This window comes from Rhamphochromis longiceps, linkage group LG20, assembly GCF_057381845.1.
Source record: "Rhamphochromis longiceps isolate RC_006_pf linkage group LG20, R_longiceps_female_GT1.1, whole genome shotgun sequence".
Classification (NCBI taxonomy): Eukaryota; Metazoa; Chordata; class Actinopteri; order Cichliformes; family Cichlidae; genus Rhamphochromis; species Rhamphochromis longiceps.
Genome location: NC_140576.1, coordinates 29,660,542 through 29,687,372, shown reverse-complemented (window position 1 = coordinate 29,687,372; position 26,831 = coordinate 29,660,542). Strand labels below are relative to the sequence as shown.

At 42.2% G+C, this 26,831-nt stretch overlaps 1 protein-coding gene across 3 annotated transcripts; it reads left to right on the top strand.

Annotated features, from left to right (window-relative positions):
- The first annotated feature begins 938 nt into the window (after positions 1–938).
- On the top strand, positions 939–26,532 carry LOC146645582 (glutamate receptor U1). Of its 3 annotated transcripts, none has more exons than XM_085393618.1 (10): positions 939–1,202; positions 1,366–1,438; positions 3,411–3,442; positions 9,560–9,739; positions 14,944–14,993; positions 20,570–20,667; positions 21,708–21,925; positions 22,031–22,250; positions 25,769–26,019; positions 26,095–26,532. In XM_085393618.1, the coding sequence occupies exons 2-10, from the start codon at positions 1,375–1,377 to the stop codon at positions 26,191–26,193; spliced, it is 1,212 nt and encodes a 403-aa protein (XP_085249744.1). In that variant the 5' UTR covers positions 939–1,202; positions 1,366–1,374; the 3' UTR covers positions 26,194–26,532. The 3 variants fall into 3 exon arrangements, with proteins under 3 accessions (XP_085249744.1, XP_085249743.1, XP_085249742.1); XM_085393617.1 differs by having other exon boundaries at positions 940–1,190; positions 14,944–15,167; XM_085393616.1 differs by having other exon boundaries at positions 941–1,202; positions 14,944–15,167.
- The last annotated feature ends 299 nt before the right edge of the window (positions 26,533–26,831 follow it).

The window sequence follows — 26,831 nt, the reverse complement described above, 5'->3', positions numbered from 1 at the left end:
GACCCTACAATATTAGAGTTAAGACCCTACAAAACACCAACTCTGCTTACCATTTTCCAGAGCTGAGAATCCATGCACTGTTTTCATGGTTTCTCAGGACACTGGCATGTCAGTCAAAGGTTTGTCCATTGTCAGGACTGTGATTTCCAAAGCTGACAGCCACCTCTGGCGAGCTGTCAGACACTGCTAGGCCTCTTTCTCAGCTCTGTAAGACTTTGTGTAGCTCGACATGCTCATTTTAGCGCTGCAGACTCTGCTCCAGCCAGCACACAAATACAAAAGACAGCTTCATTAGGATTCCAAGAGATCTACTGAGTCCCTCTTAAAGCTGTATTTATCTCGACAATTTGGCAAGTTTTGGCCTCTCAACTGAAACCTCCAGGCCCTGTCTAGCACTTAAGGCCTGAGAGAATGTTTTTTGTCTCACAGAATGAATGAAGTCTTTCCTTTCAAGATGAAATCACTGCCTGTTTTGTACAAATAAATCAGTTTGGTTTGCAGCTTATACGTAGAAATTTTTGAGACAAAGAAACGTGGTAGGGAGTGGGTGTTTGGATAGTTTTAACAAACTGCTGAAGATTAATAAAACATTTGTCCTAGCAAATTAAACAAAGGACATAGCTTCACAGTCACCTCTGTTGCTGTTTTGCAGGAGAGATTGAATTTATGATGACGAATCCCTCATGGTTGGTCAGGAGTGAGAGAAAATGTGATGTGCTCCAAAACAAAATCCCCCTTCCTCTGAGCCACTGGGACATTCCAGTCCATCCATATGTAAAGCTTACTGCACCACCACACTGTTAAGCTCCCAAAACCCTTGACCCATACCCCGCCCTCCTTTGTTGTTAAAGATCCTGTTGTGTAACCGTGCAAAAACACATGGTAACTGTTTAAAAGTCTGAAAATCTAAGACATAAAGTGATTCTGCCTCAGAAAAACACACCCAGCTCTAGGAAATTGCATACCTCTCAAGACTTTGTAGTTTTTTTGGCCCAGCAGTTGTGGGTTTATCTCCCTGTGAGCCCTTATCTCCTCCCTCTCTGTTTCCCATATAAACCCTCCACTACTTTCAGCCGCACTAAGTCTTTTCAGTGGCCTGCTCACAAGATATTTTTAATTTCTTACTCATTTTCTTGGACTCGCCCTGTGTCCACAATCTGTTTCTGCATACTGTGCCTGACAGAGCAGAGGTAAGGAAAGAGGTAAGGTTTTTTTTCCTTCATGTGCCAAGTAAAAACAACTGCAAAAAAACCTGTTTAAAAGTGTTGTGTCTGCAGATAATTTCAATGTTAAATCAAAGACATCGCTCGTCATAAACATGGTCATGTTTTCACAGAAGTTTAAAGTAGTCTGTGTCATTTACAGGACGGAAACATGAAACTCTGCATGGCTTTATTCGTTTGTGTGGCAGTCCTGACTGCATGGTTCTTTACTGCAGGTAAGAATAATGCTACATCTGAGAGATGTGCAATCAAGGAAATTGCCATTAGTTCATGAGTTGCATTAGATTTCTAAGCAGGTTTTTAATAATGTTACCTATGATCATGAAACCATGATCTCTTCCTCACTCTTACAAAGAAGTTTTGTTACCTGAACCACACCAAACAAAGTCTCAAAAATAAAGCAAAGTCTGAAAATGACAGTTTAACATGGGACACAAACCCAGGTCTCCTGGTTAAAGGTCTAGTAACTGACTAATGTGATCTTTTACAAACCCTTGTTTGATGTGTAGGGATGTTTTCTGATGAGGCAAAATGTTCTAAGTAAGAACAAACAACACTTCAGCTATCAGGGAATTATACATGGGCACTTGTTATTGCTCAATCTCTGCTCTCTTCCTCAAGTTGTGTTTGCTAATCTTACAAAGTTATTTTCATGTGCATGGGGTTTTTTCAAGTGCTTGACCACATTCTTGTCAGATTTATACATTTTTCTTCCCAGCTTTGTAAAAAGTAGCTGGTACACAAGATGAGGTCTATTACTTACAGATATTTCCCTTAGAGTCGCGTGAAAAGAAGTTTCTTCCAGAGCTAATAATCAGTGTCAGTACATTGTCTTTGTTGTGCCAAGCTTGAAATAATGGTGAGGTACTGATGGGCTGATTAATCGGCACGAGTTTGTGTCTTAGGTCTCCAATTGTTTTTCATTCGTTTAATGTACCTGGAGGCAACTATATAAATAAAACTGAATTGAATAAAAGTTTTAAATCCATCCAACTGTCCCTTAATTATTGCAGCCCCACCCCACAAATGAATACTGGGTATAAACATTTACAATTTCAAAAAAAAAAAAATCAAGATCTGGGCCAACTTTTGATACTTTGTTAACCATGATGTTCCCCATTATCCATTTCTCCATTAGGTTTTATTTTAAACAAGCATTGAAAACACCTCCACGCCTTCAAGTAAAACATTTTCTGATTGGACTCTTAGCATTTTACTCTAACTAGCATTAAATTACAACTTTAATGTATGCTATAACTAAAATTCTGTGGCAAGATTTAGACTGCTGGAGGCCTATCAAACTTCACACAGGGGTCCAGTCCACACTGACAGACTCCTATTTCTCACCAGTGGAGGGGCTACTGCCCTACTGTGCTCCAGAAAGCACTGTGATGGATCAATTTACTGTGTGAGAGGAGGACTCAGCAGGCAGGCAGTGAAGTGACAAGCATCTCCGCAGATTGTAGGTCCTGCCATCATCACTAGAGGAGACTGGCATCGTGTCATCAGCTTTATATTACCCAAACAGAGCTGCTTTTGTTGTGGTACGCAATTATGAAAAACTTGCACCCCTAGCACCTCTGCATGCCCCACATCCCCGACCCCTACCCTCCCATCATTTTCTCTTCTCTGACAGACCTTGGCAGGGCATGTTAAGTCCTGGCATGCCACTGCTCACAGTTAGAGCAAGAAGAAAACAACTGTGAGTGTCATGAGTAATGATGGGATTGGCTGGGGGGTTTTATCCCCTGATTACATGGTGAAAAGGAGTTGGTCAGTGGTGGTGGGAGGGGATGGTTAGATTAGAACAGGAAAACACATCCTTTAAGACCTCACTTTGATCCCATCAAATGAGCCTTGTCCCCCCCACCTATTGTATCTCGCAACCTCCCCTCACCATGGAGCCAATTTCTCAGCTCTACTAAAAAACAACCGAAAACAAGACTGTCATTGTCCTTCACTGGCTGTTTGGCTGATTTATTTGCTATGGTTCAGAGAAAAAACACATGAAGGGAACTCAGCAGAACAATATGCTTCATTAGGCTTTTTGAAGCCATACTTTCCATAAGCCTGTAGACTTGAAACCAAACCACAAATCAGACTGAATCCTATTATTTTGATCTGATGCTTAATTACTTTTTTCCCAAAAGTTCAATTCTGTTTTTCTTTTTCTTTTTTCTGTTCTAGATGCCAAGGAGTTATTCATCACAACCATAAAGGTATTCTTTCTTTGTCTCTTGTTCCTGACTAGAATGCCAAAGTCCAGCTGTGATACAAAGTCAAGTCAACAATATAAGAATTTATGCCTCTTATATACAACTTCATTGTATGTTCAGAATAGCTCTTAACTCATTCACTGCCATTGACGTCTATAGCCGTCAATTGCAGTGAATGAGTCAATGGGTTTAACTCATTCACTGCCAATGGCTGGCAGTGAATGAGTTAAATCATGTAATACATTATTTTGGAAGACTGGGAATTGATCTTACCCTTGTTGAACTTGAACAAGCAAGCTAATTATCACTAGTTGCACAGTGTCTCTTTAATAGTTTAAAACATTGTGTTCTGGTTTCAAAAACAGACATAAACACTTGTCCTTTATATCGGCAAAGTTGGGTTTTCTGTCCTAGTCGCCATAATTCTTACTGACCCACTTTACACTTCACTGTCAAGTATAAAATAAACCAAATAAACACAGTCCATATGCCATCTTCACCATTTTCATATCGAAGGAAGCTTTAAAGTCTATCTTTACATTTTCAAAGTTAGCTTATATATATATATATATATATATATATATATATTATATATATATTATATATATATTATATATATATATATTATATATATAATATATATATATATATATATATATATATATATATATATATATATATATATATACACTCTTAACATAAGGTATTGTACAGTCTATCTGATTAAAATATGAGTAAACAGATTTTTTTTTATTAAGCAAACACAAACAAACAAAAAACAACATAGCACAGTGTCTGCCACCTTTCAAAAAATTAAAACAAAATAAAAAATTCAACAATTCCTTGCAGGCAGTCTTTATCCATCAAACAAGGGTCCTGCGCAGTAGCTTTGCTGTTCCTGGGACTGCGCTTTTCTGGACAGAGATCTTGGATGTTGTTTCTGGGATGTTCTTTAGCCAGGGCTGGACTGGTAATCTGGCATACCTGGCATTTGCCCATTGGGCTGATGCACTTTTGGGCCGATGGCCGTGCACCAGTGCTGCATGCACTGACATAAGCCCATTCATTAATTTTCACTACTGATACTGTATTGCCCAATCAAATCTCTCTACACAACCAGGCACTCCACTTGCCTTTGCTGTACTTCACACAACATGTAGAACAGAGTTTAGTGAGAAAGAAGTGGAGAAAAGCTGTGGAGCTGCTAAGACAGATAAAAATAAACTAAAAATAAATGCAGCAAAATGTGTCAAATTAACCGACATGTTAGCTGTTGGGGCTGCTGCTGCACCATCAGCAGTATTGCCAACAACAACTTTTACAAGCTCTCACAGCCACAGGAGGCTGCTGTTAATAGCACCAACAAGAAGTGCAGGAAGAGGGACAACGGTCCCAACAAGAGAGTGATATAATAGATGGAGGATATAATTCCCCGCTCGCCCCTGCCATCTATCCTTCAAGCTCCTCTACCAGAGGCCTGGGAGCTTGGGGGTCCTGCGCAGTATCTTAGCCATTCCTAGCGCTGTGCTCTTCTGGACAGAGTTCAAGTTCAAATTTATTTATATAGCACTTCTAAAACAACAGGTGTTGACCAAAGTACTGTACAATAAAATGGACAAGGCAATAAACATAACAAAAAAACAGAATAGTGTTTTAGAAGAGAATAAAATCATAAAAAAGAGAATAAAATCATAAAAAATAGAATAAAATCATAAAAAAGAATAATAGTAACAAACTCATGATGAATCAAAAGCCAGAGAATAAAAACGGGTCTTTAGATGACTTTTAAAAGTATCCAGTGTTGGGGAGGGTCTGATATGCAAAAGCAATATATTCCAAGGTTTGGGGGCAGTCACAGCAAATGCCCGGTTTCCTCTGTGTTTTAATCTGGACCTAGGGACAACCAAAAGCATTTGGTCTGCAGACCTCAAGGATCTTGGGGGAGAATACCAGGTTAGGAGAGCAGCAAGATATGTAGGGGCTAGTCCATGCAATGACTTAAAAACAAGTGTTAAGATCTTAAAGTCAATTGGAAAGCTGACTGGCAGCCAGTGTAGTGATGCAAGCATGGGAGATGTATGATCTCGCTTGCGTGTGCTAGTTAGAAACCGTGCTGCAGCGTTTTGAACTAGCTGCAGTTGGCCAATTGATGAAGAGGTGACGCCAGAGTAGAGACTATTACAGAAGTCGAGGCGAGATGAGATATAGGCATGGATCGCTTTCTCAAAATCTCTGAAACGGAGAAAGGGCTTAACTTTTGTAATTAGGCGAAGATGAAAGAAACTGGTTTTGACTACATTATTTATCTGTCAAGTGCTGCCAAAAATCACTCGTAAATTTCTTGCAAAAGGTTTTTTTTTATATAATTTTCTAAGGGGCCAAGGTCGTAATGGTCAGAAGGACCAAAGACAATGACCTCAGTTTTCTGTTCATTTAGATTTAGAAAATTTAGAGCCATCCATGCCTTGACATCTTCTAGACCACAGGTGTCGAACTCCAGGCCTCAAGGGCCGGTGTCCTGCAGGTTTTAGATGTGTCCTTGATCCAACACAGCTGATTTAAATTGCTAAATTACCTCCTCAACATGTTTTGAAGTTCTCCTGAGGCCTGGTAATGAAATAATCATTTGTTTCTGGTGTGTTGACCCAGGGTAATATCTAAAACCTGCAGGACACTGGCCCTCGAGGCCTGGAGTTTGACACCCCTGTTCTAGACAATCAAATGGTCCCTTCAGAGGATTCACAGATTTTCATTTTAGTGGAAGGTAAATCTTAGAATCATCTGCATAACAGTGAAACAAAATTCCATATTTTTTAAAAATAGATCCCAACGGGAGCATATAAATTGAAAAAAGGCCTGGACCAAGGATAGAGCCCTGGGGGACCCCGCAAAAAAGGGTCATCTTTGGAGGCTATGTGTCTCTGAATCTAACAGAGAAAATACGATTAGATAAGTAGGATTTAAACCATTCCAAAGCAAGCCCTGTAATTCCAGCACATTGTTTCAGTCAAGAGATAAGAATCCTGTGATCTACTGTGTCAAAACGGTGGTGGTTCACCAATGTCGTGTTGGTCTAAAAAGGTCTGGAGCTGCGGAGGGACAATTTTCTCCAGAACTTTTGACAAAAAGGACAATTTAGAGATTGGGCGGAAATTTGATAGTACTGTTAAGTCCAGATCAGAGATGGGCAGTAACGCGTTACTTGTAACGCGTTACTGTAATCCGATTACTTTTTTCAAGTAACGAGTAAAGTAAGGGATTACTATTGCAAAAACGGTAATTAGATTACCGTTACTTTCCCGTAGGAACGCTGCGTTACTAAATCCGTGATTTTTTTGCGAGAATGTCTCATGACAGTGACGTAAGCAAGTGCGACGTTCTTGACAACAGCTGTCTGCAGATCAACAGTGGATAATATATCAAGTGCGGGAGAGAGTATGAGCGTGCAGCGTTTAAAGCATGGAAGTACTGACCTTTGATTCCATAAAAAGTGACAAAAACATTAGTGTCCGTTGTGCGTGGGAAGAAAACTTCTTTTTACAGCGAAAAAAAACCCCTAAACTTCCAAGCAAGCACCGAGTGCGCTATGATGTAATGGGAATGTAATGAGTATTTCCAGACAAGCTGAGTTGAACAGGGAAAGCAGTCGAATGAGTGGTACTGTTAGTAGGTAATGCCTGATTACCTGGTAATGCCAGAGATCTCAGATGTTGTTCCTGAGATCTGTTGAAGCCACTCGCCTAGCTTGGGAGTCATTGCACCTAGCATCTACCACTGTTACCTTCACCCTTCACATCTTCTCCAACTCTTCTCTGAGCCCTTTCTCATGTTCCTTCTTCCTGATGTCATTGGGAACCGCTACATCTATCACTACAGCTGTCTTCTTCTGTTTGTCTACCTTCTGTTTGTGTTTGTCTACCACAAACAGGCCATAATCGGCACAGATGTTCCTGTATCCTATGCCTGCCTGCTAGCATCTTGCACCCTGTTGTTATGTGCTGGATTGTCTCGGGGACATTTTTACATAGCCTTCACCTTGAGTCTTGCCTAGTGTGATAGACCCCAACCTCTATGGATCTTGTGCTCAAAGCTTGTTCCTGTGCTGCCATGATTAGTGCCTCTTTGCTGTCTTCAGTCTAGCTTTGTCCAGCCACTGGTAGGATTTCTGGATATCAGCCACCTCCGCTATCTTCCGGTGGTACGTACCGTGCAGGGGCCTGTCCTTCCATGATGGTTCCTCGTCTCCCTCCTCTATCTTGGGTTTCTGCTGTCTGAGGTATTCACTGAGCATGCGGTCGCATCCAGATGTATTCATGGATGTTCATTGTCTCATCCTGGACTGTGGTGCTGACACTCACCAGTCCCCGGCATCCTTCATTCCGCTTGGCGTACAGCCTCAGGGTGCTGGACTTGGAGTGAAACTCTCCATGCATGGTAAGGAGCTTCCTGGACTTTATGTCAGTGGCTTCTATCTCCTCCTTTGGCCAGGTTATTATCCCAGCAGGGTACCTGATCAAGGGCAAGGTGCAGGTGTTGATAGCCCGGATCTTGTTCTTACTGTTCAGCAGGCTCCTCATGACTTGCCCAACCTCATCATGGTTCCCATTAGCCTGTGTAATCCCCAGGTACTTGTAGCTGTCTTCTATGTCTACAATGTTACCTTCTGGTAGTTCGATCACCTCAGTTCTGACTACCTTCCCTCTCTTTGATATCATCCAGCTACATTTCTCCAGTCTAAACAGCATTCCTATGTCATTGCTGTATATCCTGGTGACATGGATCAATGTCTCGTTCACTCTTGGCATACAGCTTGATGTCATCCATGTACAGGAGGTGGCTGACAATTGCTTCGTTCCATAGTCAGTATCCGTAGCCAGTATCCGTAGCCAGTCTTGTCAATGATCTGACTGAGGGGGTTAAGGCCTATGCAGAACAGCAGTGGGGACAGGGCATCTCCTTGGTAGATCCCGCACTTGATGGTGACTTGTGCTATGGTCTTGAAGTTGGCCTCTAGAGTGGTTTGCCACATCCATATTTAGTTCCTGATAAAGGCTCTTAGGGTCCTGTTGATCTTGTCTGGGCATTCCACGATCCAGGTGTGGGGCATCAAGTCATATGCCTTCTTGTAATCAATCCAGGTACAGACCAGGTTGGTCAGTCTGGTCTTGCAGTCTCGGCTGACTGCTCGGTCTACCAGTAGCTGGTCTTTTGCTCCTCTGGTATTCTTGCCAATTCCTTTCTGTGCCCCGCTCATGTATTGAGCCATGTGCCTGTTCATCTTAGCCACCAGATGCCTGACGGGAGCTTCCAGCAGGTTATTGGCCAGTAGTTGGATGGGACTGGTCCCTTCTGGGGGTCCTTGGGGATCAGAACTTTCCGGCTTTGTGTTAGCTATTCCGGGTGTCTCCCATCGACTAGCAGCTGGTTCATTTGTGCTCCCAGACGCTTGGATGGTTGTATGGAGAACAGTTGCTTTATTCTCCTGCCTTCAATCTCCCTGGTGTACCTCTTCAAGCGGCTGGCCAAAGCTCTGAGTCATTGCTTGTCAGCTTGTCAGGATGTATCTATTGTTTGGATGGATGCTTTTTTAGTTCTGGTTCCTAAATCTAGTTATTTAAAAACTTTAAATGCACAAAGACCGGTAGGCATCACGTCAATTGTGATAAAATACTTAAAGTCAAAGAAAAGGTTAAGGGTGAAGTTAAGGGAAACTGAGGATGTGCTTGACTCCACAAAGTTCATAAAGGAGTGGAACATGTCAGATTGACCTTCTTGAACCTGACTGTTAAAAACTCAGAGTGAAAAGTTCCTCAAGTATTTCGGTGCAAAAAGTGAGACTGCCTTACACATAGCACTTTTTCCTTTAAACAGTCATTTACATACTACAATTTTAGGATTCAGAACTTAAAACTATGCGACAGACTGGCGACCTGTCCAGGGTGTACCCCGCCTCTCGCCCTATGACAGCTGGGATAGGCTCCAGCACCCCCCGCGACCCTGAAAAAGGATGAGCGGAAGTGAATGGATAGATGGAACTTTACACAAACTTCAAGTTGTAAGAGCATGTTGATTTCCTTTAAATTTAAAGTATGCCTTGCTTGCTGCCTTGTGTTTTGTCAGGATGAACCATATGCCATGAGCAAGGGCTCTGAGCTAGAAGGCTACTGCATTGATCTGATCTCAGAGCTCTCCAAGAAGCTAGGCTTCAAGTACAACTTGCATCTGGTCAAAGACAACCGCTATGGCGCCATGGACTCCAGCGGCAACTGGAATGGCATGATTGGTGAAGTCATCAGAGGGGTGAGTCATAGAGTTATAGAGCACTGAAACAACTCTACCTCAGTGTGTTACAGTATGTGAACACTGTAGTATGTGTCTTTAGTGTAATGTGTTTCGTTGCTCTTGTTAAATTAAGTTTGATACCCTCCTGTTCAACCTCAGACCTTGCTTTGATGAATGTACACTTTAAATTTAATGCCACCAATGTCTGAGCCCTCCTAATATTATGCATTATAGATTATCCGAGCCACAATGCTCTTTGCAATTTTACATTAATTACATTAATTGGCAAGATTACTCTTAAATTGTCAAATTAATTTAATTTATCCCTCATAATGTCCTCCCGATTTCCATACACCTGTGGTCCTCAGGGGTCATAAATGTCCCCACTTCATTTGAGTGTTTTTTAAAATATAAAATATAAGTTGTCAATCAATTCAGTGTTACACCTTAGTTTTACTTAAGACCAATACATCAACACAAAATTTACCATACATTATACATTTTAGGGCCACCAGACCTTGTTTACATAAAGTACACTCTGTTTTTGAGCGAAAATAAAACGAGACAATAAAATATTTAATTGTTTAGATAATTTTGACTATTTGTCTAACTACAGAGTCCTGTATGTTGAACTTCAGTAAGAAAGTTTTTGAAGCATTTGAAGCATTTAAAATTTTTAAATGGCAGCACATGTGACCTCCATTTTTGACCTCCTGTGGTCCACAGAGGTCAAAAATGTCCCCATCTGGTTTGAATGATACTTAATTAATATGAAGTGGATTTTCCCCCACTTTTAATTAAAACTTAATTCAAATATTTTGACACAATTTTTTTTATTCCAATTCAAATTTAAGTCTGATAAAAACCTCATAAAAATGAATTTTTTCTTTGTTTTCGGGTAAAAAAAATTAATTAAATCATCAGTTATTGTGATTGGTATATGACGTATACGTATATATTGGTATATGACGGGTATATGTCAAAGTTAATTTAGAAAGCGGTTCTTAAACTAATTCAAGTTTTTTAATGGCAGCAAATCATCACATCTGTTGTCCTCTGGGCTCAAAGATGACCCCGCTTGCTTTGACTGTTTATAAAGCAATAAGTATAAAATATCATCCATCTCTGTGTTTAAAGGTTTTATTCATCTTTATTCCAACTCATTACCTGACATTTTTCTATATTTTGGCATGGTAGGACACCAGGGCATGGATCTGAGTGAAGGTAAACTTTCATGAGGACAAAGGCGTCTCCATATTTGACACAAGTGCAGGAGGAAGCTCAGGTTTATTCCTCTGCACTGGTCCCATCATGGACAGCTTTCTTTTCTGCAGTTGCAGGCCAAGGGTCATATACAGTAAACAAGTTGTTACTGGTGATTGTTTTCTTTTGGAAACCTTCTGCAATGTTAGGGACAACTCGCGTGTCCTGACTGCAGGATAGACTGTTTGCCATCGTACATGTTCCATGTACAGCTGGACCTGGCATCACATACTTCCCATGTTTTTATCTCATAGTTCCCCGGTTTACTTGGGATGTTCTGTTGGAATGGACAGAGTCCTCTGAAGGGGACTTGCTGCTCATACACAGTCACATCAGTACCAGGATCTTACATCAACAGCAGGAGAAACATCCACTTGTTCCATACACCTCAAATGGGAGCACGTTTGTGTCATGAACAACGATCATCTATTGTGTCTTTATCAAGAAATTATAACCTTTTTGCGCTTCTATGATTAATCTTGTGTCACCTTTAAAACTTCTCTACCAGACTCAGGATGTCATAAACTGGCCGTAGCGACTTTACTAGATGCACGGCAGTAAGAATCAATATGCCCACATATGTCTACAGCTGCATTCGATCCATTTTTCTTCCTCTCTCGTTGTCCCTCCTCTTTTGTCATTGAGTTGGCTGTAGAGCAGGTCATCTGCTAATTGGATGGTTGTTGGTTCAATCTCTGTGTGCTCTAATCTGGAATTCTTACCAAGGTGTCCTTTGGCAAGTTACTGAACCCCAACTTGGTCTCTGATGCATCCAGAGACCAAGCTACTTTTAGTACCATTGATGTTAAGTTAGACTCTTTTTCTCCAATTGATCTTTCTGAGTTAACTTCAATAATTACTTCCTCCAAACCATCAACGTGTCTTTTAAACCCCATTCCGACAAAACTGCTCAAAGAAGTCCTGCCATTAATTAATTCTTCGATCTTAAATATGATCTACCTATCTCTAATAATCGGCCTGGTAGACCTTAGTGCAGCATTCGATACTGTTGACCATAATATCCTATTAGAGCAATTAGAACATGCTTCTAACAGACCAAAATTTTTGAACATTGATGATCATTGCCGGCCGTAACTCACATAGTGTGTCATATATTGCTGTAGGTATTACAGGTACTGCACTGCAGTGGTTTGTATCATATCTATCTAATAGACTCCAATTTGTACATGTAAATGGAGAGTCCTCTTCACACACTGAGGTTAATTATGGAGTTCCACAGGGTTCAGTGCTAGGACCAATTCTGTTTACACTATACATGCTTCCCCTAGGCAGCATCATTAGAAGACATTGCATAAATTTTCACTGCTATGCAGATGACACCCAGCTCTATCTGTTCATGAAGCCAGATAACACACATCAATTAGTTACACTGCAGGAATGTCTTAAAGACATAAAGACCTGGATGGCCGCTAACTTTCTGCTTCTTAATTCAGATAAAACCGAGGTTATTGTACTCGGCCCTGAAAAGCCTAGAAATATGATATCTAACCAGACTCTTACTCTGGATGGCATTACCTTGGCCTCCAGTAACACTGTGAGGAACCTTGGAGTCATTTTTGACCAGGACATGTCCTTCAATGCACATATTAAACAAATATGTAAGACTGCTTTCTTCCATTTGTGCAACATCTCTAAAGTTAGAAATATCTTGTCTCAGAGTGACGCTGAAAAACTAGTTCATGCATTTATTACTTCAAGGCTGGACTACTGTAATTCATTATTATCAGGATGTCCTAAAAACTTGCTGAAAAGCCATCAGCTAATCCAAAATGCTGCAGCAAGAGTAGAAAGAGAGAGCAGATTTCTCCTGTTTTGGCTTCCCTTCATTGGCTTCCTGTTAAATCCAGAATTGAATTCAAAATCCTGCTCCTCACATACAAGGTCTTAAATAATCAGGCCCCATCTTATCTTAATGACCTTGTAGTACCATATCACCCTATTAGAGTACTTCGCTCTTGCACTGCAGGCCTACTTGTTGTTCCTAGAGTATTTAAAAGTAGAATGGGAGGGAGAGCCTTCAGTTTTCAGGCCCCTCTTCTGTGGAATCAGCTTCCAGTTTGGATTCGGGAGACAGACACTATCTCTACTTTCAAGATTAGGCTTAAAACTTTCCTTTTTGCTAAAGCATATAGTTAGGGCTGGACCAGGTGACCCTGGATCCTCCCTTAGTTATGCTGCAATAGACATAGGCTGCCGGGGATTCCCATGATGCATTGAGTTTTTCCTTTCCAGTCACGTTTCTCACTCACTATGTGTTAATAGACCTCTATGCATTGAGTCATACCTGTTATTAACCTCAGTCTCTTTTCCACAGCATGTCTTTATCCTGTCTTCCTTCTCTCACCCCAACCGGTCGCAGCAGATGGCCCCACCCCTCCCTGAGCCTGGTTCTGCCAGAGGTTTCTTCCTGTTAAAAGGGAGTTTTTCCTTCCCACTGTCGCCAAAGTGCTTGCTCATAGGGGGTCATATGATTATTGGGTTTTTCTCCGTCTCTATGAAGCGCCTTGAGGCGACTTTTGTTGTGATTTGGCGCTATATAAATAAAATTGAATTGAATCCATTGGCATGTGAACGTTAAAAAGCATAATACAAGCAGAATACACTGTGTATAATGCTTTCAGTACTCGAGCAGAAAAGCAACTGAAGGAGTATGGGACCTGGCATATGTGCTTGGACCGTGGTAGATTGTCTTTCTCTGTGGCACATGAGAGAGTCATGCATCGTCTGTCACTGGGAAGGATAGAAGACCAGATCAATGTTTCCTCACATTTCTGCAAATATTCCTCTGTCTCAGCTGATTCCTCTTTCTTGTTTGATTCTTTGTCTTCATCATAATTGAAATGGAAGATGTGTAGTCCTCTGACACATCTTCTATTTCAGTTTCACATTCTGAAAATTCAAGAAACTTCAAGAAGCCCAGTCACTTTCTTTCCAAGCTCCTCAGACTACCATGTCCTGGATGCCTGAGAACCTACTTGAACATAGTTCAGATTCTTCATCATTTTCCTTCACTTCATAGCCTTCTTCCACTTCTGCAGGTGGGTGATGTGCTTTTTCAGAGAAAGGGTAGCATGTGATCTAAATATTGACAATATTTTCTTTATCTTCTAACCCTGGACCTTCCTGAACATTGATTCTCCCTCCTCATTATACTAGAGGACAATATGTGCTTTGTTCTACTGGTCATTGCTTTGCACAACATGGTAAAAAAAAAAAAAAGTATGCTCACAAATCTCTAGTGCAATGGAGGCTTGTGAGCATACTTTCTGTGTATGTATTATTGTAGAGTCTACCTTACAATATGAAGCACCTTGATGTGACTGTTGTTGTGATTTGGCGCTGTATAAATAAAATTGAATTGAATATAGAGCACCTGTCTCCTCATTGTGCTGCCTGTTGTTGTTGTTGTTGTTGTTGTTGTGGTGGTTGTTATGACCATTGCTTGACCCCACAAATCAGTGATCCAAGATCAAAGATGTTTGAAAGCAGTATGGTGTGAAAATATGGCCCTTTGCAACACTTTTCTACTTTGGGGTCATTTTTGTCCACGAGGACCACAGGTGTTATAAAATCCAACAAAAACCCCATAAATAAATCAAATTACTTAAAACTTATTCCAATCATGCATAGCATAGTAATGAATAACGTCTGTTATTTTCAGACCATTTGATGAACAAAAAACACATTTTTGATAGCATAAGCTCTTACCCTATCTGTGTAGCAGTGAGCATAGGGTTATATATATTTCAACATTTGTTATGATGTTTTGTGCTACTTACAAAACAAATGCTGACCATAAATTATTTAAAATTGTTACTCCTTTCTATCTGTACTCCTTTCTATCTGTACTCACATTGTACAGAGTTTTAACTTTTCTTTTCTTTTTTTCATTGATTGTGTCCCTGGTTTTTCATATGTGTTGCTATACCTTGCTTCAGGAGGCTGACCTGGCTGTGGCCCCGCTGACTGTCACTGCCGTCAGAGAGAGGTTTGTGGACATGACCACCCCCTTCATTCAAACTGGCCTCAGCTTCATTTTGCGCGAAGCAACAGACCCTGAAGACAGCACGTTCAGCCTGCTGGCACCCTTCTCCACTGACATGTGGATTGGCATTATCATTGCCTTCCTGCTAACAGGTTTCTGCATATTCCTGGTGGGCAGGTCAGTGCAACAAAACATCCCTAAAACACTAGGGATGTATACATATATGTGTATAAATAAAAATAGAATTAAATAAAATTAAATAAAATAAAAAATATATATATATGTATATGTATATGTATATATGTATAACAAAAACACCCAGCACGCCCCTGCGGGCGGTTTATCCTTCAAGCTCGGGTCCTCTACCAGAGGCCTGGGAGCTTGAGGGTCCTGCGCAGTATCTTAGCTGTTCCCAGGACTGCGCTCTTCTGGACAGAGATCTCCGATGTTGTTCCCAGGATCTGCTGGAGCCACTCGCCTAGCTTGGGAGTCACCGCACCTAGTGCTCCGATTACCACGGGGACCACCGTTACCTTCACCCTCCAAATCCTCTCGAGCTCTTCTCTAAGCCCTTGGTATTTCTCCAGCTTCTCGTGTTCCTTCTTCCTGATATTGCTGTCATTCGGAACCGCTACATTGATCACTACGGCCGTCTTCTTCTGTTTGTCTACCACCACTATGTCCGGTTGGTTAGCCACCACCATTTTGTCCGTCTGTATCTGGAAGTCCCACAGGATCTTAGCTCGGTCATTCTCCACCACCCTTGGGGCATCTCCCATTTTGACCTCGGGACTTCCAGGTTATACTCGGCACAGATGTTCCTGTACACTATGCCGGCCACTTGGTTATGGCGTTCCATGTATGCCCTGCCTGCTAGCATCTTGCACCCTGCTGTTATGTGCTGGATTGTCTCTGGGGCATCTTTACACAGCCTGCACCTTGGGTCTTGCCTGGTGTGATAGACCCCAGCCTCTATGGATCTTGTGCTCAGAGCTTGTTCTTGTGCTGCCACGATTAGTGCCTCTGTGCTGTCTTTCAGTCCAGCTTTGTCCAGCCACTGGTAGGATTTCTGGATATCAGCCACCTCCTCTATCTGCCGGTGGTACATACCGTGCAGGGGCCTGTCCTTCCATGATGGTTCCTCGTCTCCCTCCTCTTTCTTGGGTTTCTGCTGCCTGAGGTATTCACTGAGCACTCGGTCAGTTGGGGCCATCTTCCCAATGTATTCTTGGATGTTCGTTGTCTCATCCTGGACTGTGGTGCTGACACTCACCAGTCCCCGGCCCTCTTCCTTCCTCTTAGCGTACAGCCTCAGGGTGCTGGACTTGAGGTGAAACCCTCCATGCATGCATGGTAAGGAGCTTTCTTGTCTTTATGTCAGTGGCGTTTATCTCCTCCTTTGGCCAGCCTATTACCCCAGCAGGGTACCTGATCACGGGCAGGGCGTACGTGTTGATGGCCCGGATCTTGTTCTTACCATTCAGCTGACTCCTCAGGACTTGCCTGACCCTCTGCAGGTACTTGGTGGTTGCAGCTTTTCTAGCGGCCTCTTCATGCTTCCCATTCGCCTGCGGGATCCCCAGGTACTTGTAACTGTCCTCTATGTCTGCAATGTTGCCTTCTGGTAGTTCAATCCCCTCAGTTCTGACTACCTTCCCTCTCTTTGTTACCATCCGACTACACTTCTCCAGTGTAGACTCACAGCCTTGGCCAGCCGCTTGAGGAGGTACACCAGAGAGATAGAAGGCAGGAGAATAAACCAGCTGTTCTCCACAGAACCAGCAAAGGTGTACTCTCAGTGGCAAGGGAACAATAAGAGAACAGCACCACCAAGGCTGGAGACGGAGCAATACTGGAAGAGCATATGGGAGAAGGACGCAACCCATAACGGCAATGCTCAGTGGCTAGAGGATCTGAGGGCAGACCACAGCGACCTCCCTGAACAGGGTCCAGTAACCATCACAGTGGCAGATATCCAAGAAAGGGTCTCCAGTATGAAGAACTGGACAGCACCAGGGCCCGACATGGTTCACGCCTACTGGCTGAAGAAGCTGACTGCACTCCACGAGCGTCTGGCAGCACAAATGAACCAGCTGCTAGTTAACGAGAGACACCCGGAATGGCTAACTGAAGGCCGGACGGTCCTGATCCCCAAGGACCCCAAGAAGGGACCGGTCCCCTCCAACTACCGACCAATAACCTGCCTCAGTACTACATGGAAGCTCCTGTCAGGCATCATATCAGCTAAGATGAACAGGCACATGGGTCAATACATGAGCGGGACACAGAAAGGAATTGGCAAGAATACCAGAGGCGCAAAACACCAGCTACTGGTAGACAGAACAATCAGCCGAGACTGCAAGACCAGACTGACCAACCTGTGCACTGCCTGGATTGATTACAAGAAGGCCTATGACTCAATGCCCCACAGCTGGATACTGGAATGCCTAGAATTGTACAAGATCAATGGGACCCTAAGAGCCTTCATCAGGAACTCAATGGGGATGTGGCATACAACACTAGAGGCCAACTCCAAACCCATAGCACAAGTCACCATCAAGTGTGTGATCTACCAAGGAGATGCTCTGTCCCCACTGCTGTTCTGCATAGGCCTTAACCCCCTCAGTGTGATCATTGACAAGACTGGCTACGGATACCGACTACGGAATGGAGCAGTTGTCAGCCACCTCCTGTACATGGATGACATCAAGCTGTATGCCAAGAGTGAACGAGACATCGATTCACTGATCCACACCACCAGGATATACAGCAATGACATCGGAATGTTGTTCGGACTGGAGAAGTGTAGTCGGATGGTAACAAAGAGAAGGAAGGTCGTCAGAACTGAGGGGATCGAACTATCAGGAGGCAACATTGCAGACATAGAGGACAGTTACAAGTACCTGGGGTTCCCGCAGGCGAATGGGAACCACTGAAGAGGCCGCTAGGAAAGCTGCAACCACCAAGTATCTGCAGAGGGTCAGGCAAGTCCTGAGGAGTCAGCTGAATGGTAAGAACAAGATCCGGGCTATCAACACCTACGCCCTGCCCTTGATCAGGTACCCTGCTGGGGTAATAGGCTGGCCAAAGGAGGAGATAAACGCCACTGACATAAAGACAAGAAAACTCCTTACCATGCATGGAGGGTTTCACCCCAAGTCCAGCATCCTGAGGCTGTACGCTAAGTGGAAGGAAGGAGGTCGGGGACTGGTGAGTGTCAGCACCACAGTCCAGGATGAGACAACAAACATCCACGAATACATTGGGAAGATGGCCCCAACTGACCGAGTGCTGAGTGAATACCTCAGGCAGCAGAAACCCAAGAAAGAGGAGCAAGGCGAGGAACCATCATGGAAGGACAAGCCCCTGCATGGTATGTACCACCGGCAGATAGAGGAGGTGGCTGATATCCAGAAATCCTACCAGTGGCTGGACAAAGCTGGACTGAAAGACAGCACAGAGGCACTAATCAAGGCAGCACAAGAACAAGCTCTGAGCACAAGATCCATAGAGGATGGGGTCTATCACACCAGGCAAGACGCCCCTGAGACAATCCAGCACATAACAGCAGGGTGCAAGATGCTAGCAGGCAAGGCATACATGGAACGCCATAATCAAGTGGCGGGCATAGTGTACAGGAACATCTGTGCCGAGTATAACCTGGAAGTCCCGATGTCAAAATGGGAGATGCCCCCAAGGGTGATGGAGAATGACCGAGCTAAGATCCTGTGGGACTTCCAGATACAGACGGACAAAATGGTGGTGGCTAACCAACCGGGCATAGTGGTGGTAGACAAACAGAAGAAGACGGCCGTAGTGATCGATGTAGCGGTTCTGAATGACAGCAACATCAGTAAGAAGGAACACGAGAAGCTGGAGAAATACCAAGGGCTCAGAGAAGAGCTCGAGAAGATGTGGAGGGTGAAGGTGATGGTGGTCCCAGTGGTAATCGGAGCACTAGGTGCAGTGACTCCCAAGCTAGGCGAGTGGCTCCAGCAGATCCCGGGAACAACAGCTGAGATCTTTGTCCAGAAGAGCGCAGTCCTAGGAACAGCTAAGATACTGCGCAGGACCCTTAAGCTCCCAGGCCTCTGGTAGAGGAGCTTGAAGGAGTGGGGAATTTTTTATTTTTTTTATATATATATATTTTTTTATCTATATAAAAAAAAAATTCAAGCTCGGGTCCTCTATCAGAGGCCTGGGAGTTTGAGCGTCCTCTTCACCACAACAGACCGGTACAACAGAACCACATCATCCACGAAAAGCAGAGATTCTGAGACCACCCAAGTGAAAGCTTTTCTCCACTTGGCCATAAAGATTATGAACAGAATCTGTGACAGAGGCAGCCCTGGCGGAGCCCATCACCCACTAGGAACGAGTCCAACTTATTGTCGGCTGTGCGGACCAGGCTCTTGTAACGGTTGTATAAGAATCGAATGGCCCGTAGCAATGGGCCAAACACCCCATAATCTCGGAGCACCTCTCACAGGACACTCTGAGGGACACGGTTGAATGCCTTCTCCAAGTCCACAAAACACATGTAGACTGACTTATAATTAAAGGCAACATGGATCAGCCACAACATTACCTTCCTGATAATGTGTAGGTCTTGCTCATGTTGCTCTTTGGGCATAGATACCTTCTGACTCTGCATTGGCACATTAGCTTTAGATCCTGTGGTGGGTTAAAAGGGCATCCTTTGTGGATCAGGCTTCTCTTGATACATCCCACTATGATTGCGAACCCAAATTTAGAAGCTTGACAATGCCCTGGACTCTTTATCATGTTTCTTAGGCCAGCGGTCCCCAACCCCCGGACCTCAGACAAGTACCGGTCCGTGAGTCGTTTGGTACCGGGCCGCAATAGTTGAGGCTCAGGTGTGAAATGTATGATTTTCAGGGTTTTTATCGGTTTTCAGCGTTATTTTGTTATCGTTTTTATCGTTAACTCGGTTTTCCTGGGTCTTTTCACTTGTGTTATGAATAAATCTTCTTTTTTTTCGGTACCGGTACTAGTTTTAATTTGTTGTATTTATCCGCGACACCTTAAAGGCCGGTCCGTGAAAATATTGTCGGGCATAAACCGGTCCATGGCGCAAAAAGGTTGGGGACTGCTGTCTTAGGCCATTCCTGGGCAGTTTTTAATATGGCAGAGTGCTTGGGGGTGCTGGGGAAGGCCACCATTGTCAGGTGTTGCTGTTATCATGATGATGGTTGGTTAAGCAAAAATATGCATGGATGATTACACTCCTATAAGAGAGCTACCACATAGCCAACTCACAAGTACCTGTTTTACAAACCTGAATTTGACAACTATTGTCCCTATGAGGAATTGAACAAAACCAAAAACATCCAGTTACCAGCAAAGCAAACTGTAAAATATGTAAAAAAAAAAAAAAAAAAAGTGATCTACATGAATACCAGCAGAACATCCTAGCAGAACATTGCAATGTTGCATTGTAACAGGATCATCCATGTTATTTTGTTCATCTCAATGATTTTGTTGTTGAGGTTGAATGTTGTATATACAATTGAATCTTGAATTATGTTATGAAAGCTTTCATTTGTTTTATCCTGCAGGATCAGTCCCAGTGAATGGGCTGAGCCAGACACAGAAGAACACAGTTTCACTTTGCTGCACAGCTTCTGGTACATTACAGGAGCTCTCACCCTGCAAGGTATTGCAGCAGTCCACTAAATTAAAGCACAGAAATGCACTCTTCTGCTGCTTGCCACTTTCTACATGCCTTAAGACAAATATGTAGTAACATGTTTTACGGTACACGGATCATTTTGTAATACCTATAGAAAGAGATCAAATAAGGAAAATGAAAATGACAAGTTCCACATGCATAACAATTCAATGTAGTATATTGAGACTTGTATCAATGTCTGCATATAGTCAACAACTGAATGTCAAGTAAAATAAAGAAGTTACAATTCGCTAGTATTATGTGTAAACGTGTGATGGCTGTAGTGCAGGAGGTAGACCACTTCATCAGCTAATCAGAAGGTTGGTGGTTTAATTCCTGGCTACTCCAGTCAGAATGCCAAAGTGTCCTTGGGCAGGTTAGATAGAAAAATGTGCTTGTATGAATGAGTGAATGACGCAAGTTGTTTGAAGTGCTTTGGATGCATAAGTTGAGTATAAAAGTGCTCTCTAAAAATCAGTCAATTCAGCATCTACTTTTCATTTTCACAATGAGCTGGGGGTATTTTATTAATAAGAAACTGCAAATAAAGTTTGCATTGAAAAATAAAGCTGTTTTTAAATAAACTGCTTACTAATAACTAACAGGAGTAGTTAGGATTCCCTCTTTTTTTCCCCTCAAGTTTATTTGACATGTAAAAACTTCACAGTAGCTTTAACACTTCTTTTCTCACTCTTCATGTTGCTCTCAGTAATGATTTGATTGGCTATGTAATGAATAGTGAAGAGTGCAAATGACTAATCTGTGTATATACACTGACTACTGTAAAGACAAAAGGAAAAATCTATGCTTTTTAAAATAACCCTGCTGTAAATATGAGAGAATTGTGCAGAGTGAAACAGCATAAAAATATCAGTAGAAAATATATATTTCAAGTAGCTGAACATCAAGAGTAGGCTCTGTTTGAATAATATAAATACATTATTTTCCGTTGAAACTGCAACTCTGTTTCTTGGTTGATTGTTTGTCACCTGCTGACTGCTTGACCACTTTCTTTGTCCTCTCAGGAGCCGGTCCTCACCCCAAGGCATTGTCTGGACGTGTAGTCAGTGCCATCTGGTGGCTGTTTTCTGTATTGCTGCTTGCCTGCTACCTCTGCAACTTAAAGTCTGCGTTGAACTCCAACAGCAAACACATCTCCATTAAGAGCTTTGCAGACCTGGCTAACCAGGATGTAATCAATTACGGCACAATTGAATCTGGATCTACTATGCTCTTCTTTAAGGCATGATCAGTTACTCCTAGTTAGCATTCATAGTCATTACTGCTGCTACATAACATATGGGAAAGGTTCAATAAACATGATAAATATTTTACTTTACTTTCCTAGAATTCCAACAATCCTGTGTACCGGCGTATCTACCAGCACATGGAGCGTAAAAAAAGCTATGTGTCCAACGCAGAAGAAGGTATACGCCGCACACAGGAAGGAAACTTTGCATTTATTGGTGAAGCAGTGTCCTTGGACTTGGCAGTGGCTCGGTACTGTAAACTGACCCGTTCACCAGAGGTCATCTCTATGCGGTCCTACGCCATAGCAGCACCTCTAGGTGAGTTGCTTGGATCTGTCAGGATGCTGCTTTCTAGCTTTCTTCTTTGGTGGCCCACACATGGGCCAGCACAAGGCCAGTTGCAGACACACTGCTGGCCCTGTGCTGGCCCAGAACAGTTTCAGCTCTGGCCCCAGATGTCAGCTTAATGTGTACCTTAATCAAGCCATGTAATAACAACATGTGCCGGAACATAATAGTGCAAAACTAACATGATGAAACTCTGTTCAGACACTGAATCAACTGATTCTTATATAGCCCTTTTCTAGTCTCCCAGATTACTCAGAGTGCTCTATACAACATGCCACATTGACACACTGGCTGTATCCCAATTCAGGTTCTGCAAGCCTTAAAGTACACAGCCTTAACGGTCCACAAGGGCCGCACACTCAAAGACTGCTAAGGCCGGAAGTGTGAGTTTTGTGAAATGGGACGGTCTAGCTCCTGTCTCGCTGCCCAGGTTGCCTAGCAACTATGATACTAACAGCTGGAAACGTTTCATACAGCATCGTTTGACAGAAATGAAGGAGAAAAGTTTTTCTGTTAGTTCATTTTGTTTATCACATCACTTTGATTTGATAAGTATCTGAGGCTGAGACCACAGGACTGTAAAAACATGATTGTTGGGCTTCATTTCTGTACTGAACAGTCATTTTAAGATTAGCTAGTTAATAACAATTAGCTAATGTTGTTCATGAGACTAAAGTCATCTTACTTTGGTAATGTAAATGTAATATGGCCAATATCAAAGTTATTATTATATTAACCATTATTAGTTATTACAGCAGTGAACTTGAACTCTGTGTCAAATACTGAGCTTCAGTAAAGATTCAAGTTGCAGTTATTTATATTTCCTATCACCTTAAATCTTCACTCAAAGACAAGCATCTTTGACAGTGTGTATATAGATATATTAAATATAATAGGCAAATGCTGTTATTTTATTAAGATGGCATTACTAAATTTGGCTCAATGCTTACATATATGTGTAAAAAGAAAATGTACGAGCTGTGATAACTGTTTCTGATAGAATGAAGAGTAGACTGATATATTGAATATTCCTTTATTGGGTGAGAAAATCATACCATGTCATAGCTTCTTTAAGTCATACAGAATAGATATCAGAGCCTTAAAAAGGCTGACTTCTGCTAAATGGGTCAAACTGGGCAGAAAGTATACCGAAAGTATATATCATATCATCTTTATAGAATATGATGTAACACTATAGACCAACTTACCTCAGAGAATATATAAAGCATATAAACGATTATGATGCAACAAACACAGCAGTACTAATCCAAAATACTCAAAGCTTCATAGAACTGAAACAAACATTTATTTTAGGTCCATTCTGCTGCTGATACATACTTTAGGTTTCTGAATATTACACTTGTTGCTGCCTTTCATAGTGTGTAACTTGAAGGCCCTGAGTACTTTCTCCCACACTGAAAACACTGGAATGATAAAATTATTTGAACATTACCTAATAAGACTGATTCAGGACAGACAATTAGTTATTTTAAACTTTTCTAGCAGTCCTTCACAAACAGGGAACAGTCTGTCTATTCTCTCCATCTGTCAGCTGCTGCTGGCTCTTCCTCCTCCTCTTCCTCACACACTGTTGAGTTTGTCCCGGTGGATCATCAGGGGTGCAAAGCCTCACAGATGATGTGCAGCAGTGGGTCCCTCAGTCTGTCCTCACTCTGGACACTTGCAGTTGTCACACATGGAAATCAAATGTGTGATAAGCTGCAGGATTCAAACACAAGTGTAACTTATAAACACATGTTCATACTTTTATTACACAATCAGAGAGAAAGACAAAGAGAGAGAGTGCAGGACAGATAGACAGGTGACAGTCTCAGGTGTATACACTGCTACAAAACAGCACAAGAGAAGGAGGATTTAGTGTTTGTGTTATTACGAAACAAGAAGAGTTCCCAGATGGTACAGTGGACACATGTGTGATTCCTGTGATTAAGGCATCTTTCTTTCAGCTTAACGAGTGAACCGTCAGCTCGTTCAAACAAACATTAAAGTCCATTTGGCTCGACACCACCAAACAGAGGCAGCAATATAACATAGCTAAAATTAACAGTGCAGTGAATCCTGCTTGTGCCGTGATATTCAGGATTGCAAACCGAGCAGCATCACTGACTTTCAGCTTGTGTTTGTGGATATATGACTGACTTTAATTATCCATAAAATCATCACAATCTCTGTAAGATTGCATAGTGCAATATTTGGCTTGGTGATATTGTATCAATACAGGGACACCAAAAGTTCATATTTTATGAAATACATTAAAATACTCTGGGAATACTACAAACAAGAGAGTTCATATCACTACTTCCCTCCTTAGACAATCTTAGCAGAGCAGATTCACATTAAATTGACTGAACTGACAAAACATTGGACACACTTAGCGTTACAAAGCTACCTCCTAGTTCAGACGGAGCTACTGGTTCAGTCACACAAGTAAAAATAGGACAGCAACCTACTTGCATCTGTCTTATGGCAACATTTATGGCAGGTTTTATTGTCAGTGTGTATGCTTGAAAGTTTCACTTTGTTTTCACTTTGAAACAAAACCCCCAAAAAACAAAATGAGACAATTTTATCTGATTGAATAAAATCAGTATTGACAAAGAGGTGGCTGAGGTAGATCAGGTCATCTGCTAATCGGAAGGTTGGTGGTTTGATTCCTGGCTGCTCAGGTCTGCAGGCCAAATATCCTCAGGTAAGATCAATGTGAATGTGTGGATTCTTAGAAAGCACTTATACAAGCACTTTTTCTATGCTTGAGTCCATTAGCATTTACAGAGTTTAACCCTCTCGGTCATAGATATACCTTTAAAATTAATTCACCTTAAAAAACTGACTGACTTTATAGGTATTTTTTAATTTTGACATAGTGTATTACCCTAAAATCACACAAAAATGAAAGAAAAAGATAGATTTCTTACTATGAAAACCACAAACATGTTTAACAAATCAGTTTTCCCTTCAGCCATTAAATGGACAGGATTTTGTAATTCATACCATAATTGCATTGTTACCTGACACAGTGCTCTGGTAACTGTTGAGACACGTTTACTTACATACATATATATCCACATGTACAATGCAGCTCGATTTGGCACCAGTGTTTCTGCCGTGATCAGCTTTCCAGCTGCCTCCACGCTCCTCTCCCGTCCCTGGCGTCACTAAAAAAGGGAAAAAAGTTCATCCGCCTGATTACCTCGAGTCCGCTGTACCACCTATCCCCTGCAGCAGAGACAAAGACTGGGCAATGGCATTTTTTAAATAACTATTTACAAAACAATCAGGTGTCACAATAAGATTCCACCCAAATTATTTGTGCCACTCCAAAAAGTAGTTCCTGTCATAAGTAGAAAAACTAAACTGTAAAGGTGGTGAGTTGTGCCACTGTGGAAAATGGTAAACACTTATGGTAATGGGGTGAGACATTCAGAAACCTCTTTCTTCACTCAAATCGCATGTTTATTTCCTGCTAGGATCCCCGCTGGTGAAGAATCTAACTGTTGCCATCCTCCAGCTCAGTGAGTCTGGTGAGCTAACATACCTGCGTGAGAAGTGGTGGGCCAGCAGCTGTGTTGGCACTGGTGGAGCCCACATCTCCGAGGCCCTGCAACCCTATGACTTACGGGGCCTGTTCCTCCTCCTGGGACTGGGTCTGGGCATCGGGCTCCTGCTAGCCCTGCTGGAGCTCTTATCAAGGGCCCACAACCAAGCTAAGGATGGCAAGGTAGGAAAGAATATCACAATGTAATCATGGCATGGAATGTTTTTATCCTGTAACATTTCTTCTGTTCTTTGGCAGAAATCCTGCTGCTTGGTGTTGACATCAGAGCTGAACCGGAGGTTTGGCAGTGGAGGGGAGAGCACAGAGCACGACACCTCAGACAAAAGCAAAGCCTAAAGAAGAAGCACCACGTTGTCATTCGATAAGATAGTGTTAGAGAAGTGAACAAGCTGAGAGCTTTCTGTATTTCCGTAGTAACGGTCGCATATTGTGTTGTATTTCAGTGGGTTTTATACTTTGGTGCCCAGTTTGAACAACTACCAGCAGCAGTATATTAAGCACCAAACCCACAGGTATATTTCAGACTTAATATTATAATCAGTCTGTCTTGTTAGCTGTTTAGCGTTGTTTTATTATCACATATTTACATCTCACTTCTAACACCTGAAGTTCTTCTGTCACAGTTGTAACCTGGTCTTACTATTTGCTTGTATATTCCAAATAAATACTCCAATATCCTGCCTGCTCTGTTTTTCAGTGTATACAACTTTATTGTTCATTGTAGAGAGGAGTTTCATTTATTAGAGCAAACATTAACACCACCTAGGGCCTGTACTAACAACCAAGTTCAACATACCCAGGACATCCAGCCTTTCCTCATCTTCATCCAGCACATGAGAGGCAATACTGAAAGAAAATGATACAAACAGATCACCATGATAAGGCTTGGGAAGCTAGAAGGGGAAAAAGTCTGAGCATTTTATTTTTTCTGTTGGCTGGCACCACAAATAAAACCCTGGGACGCCATCACACCA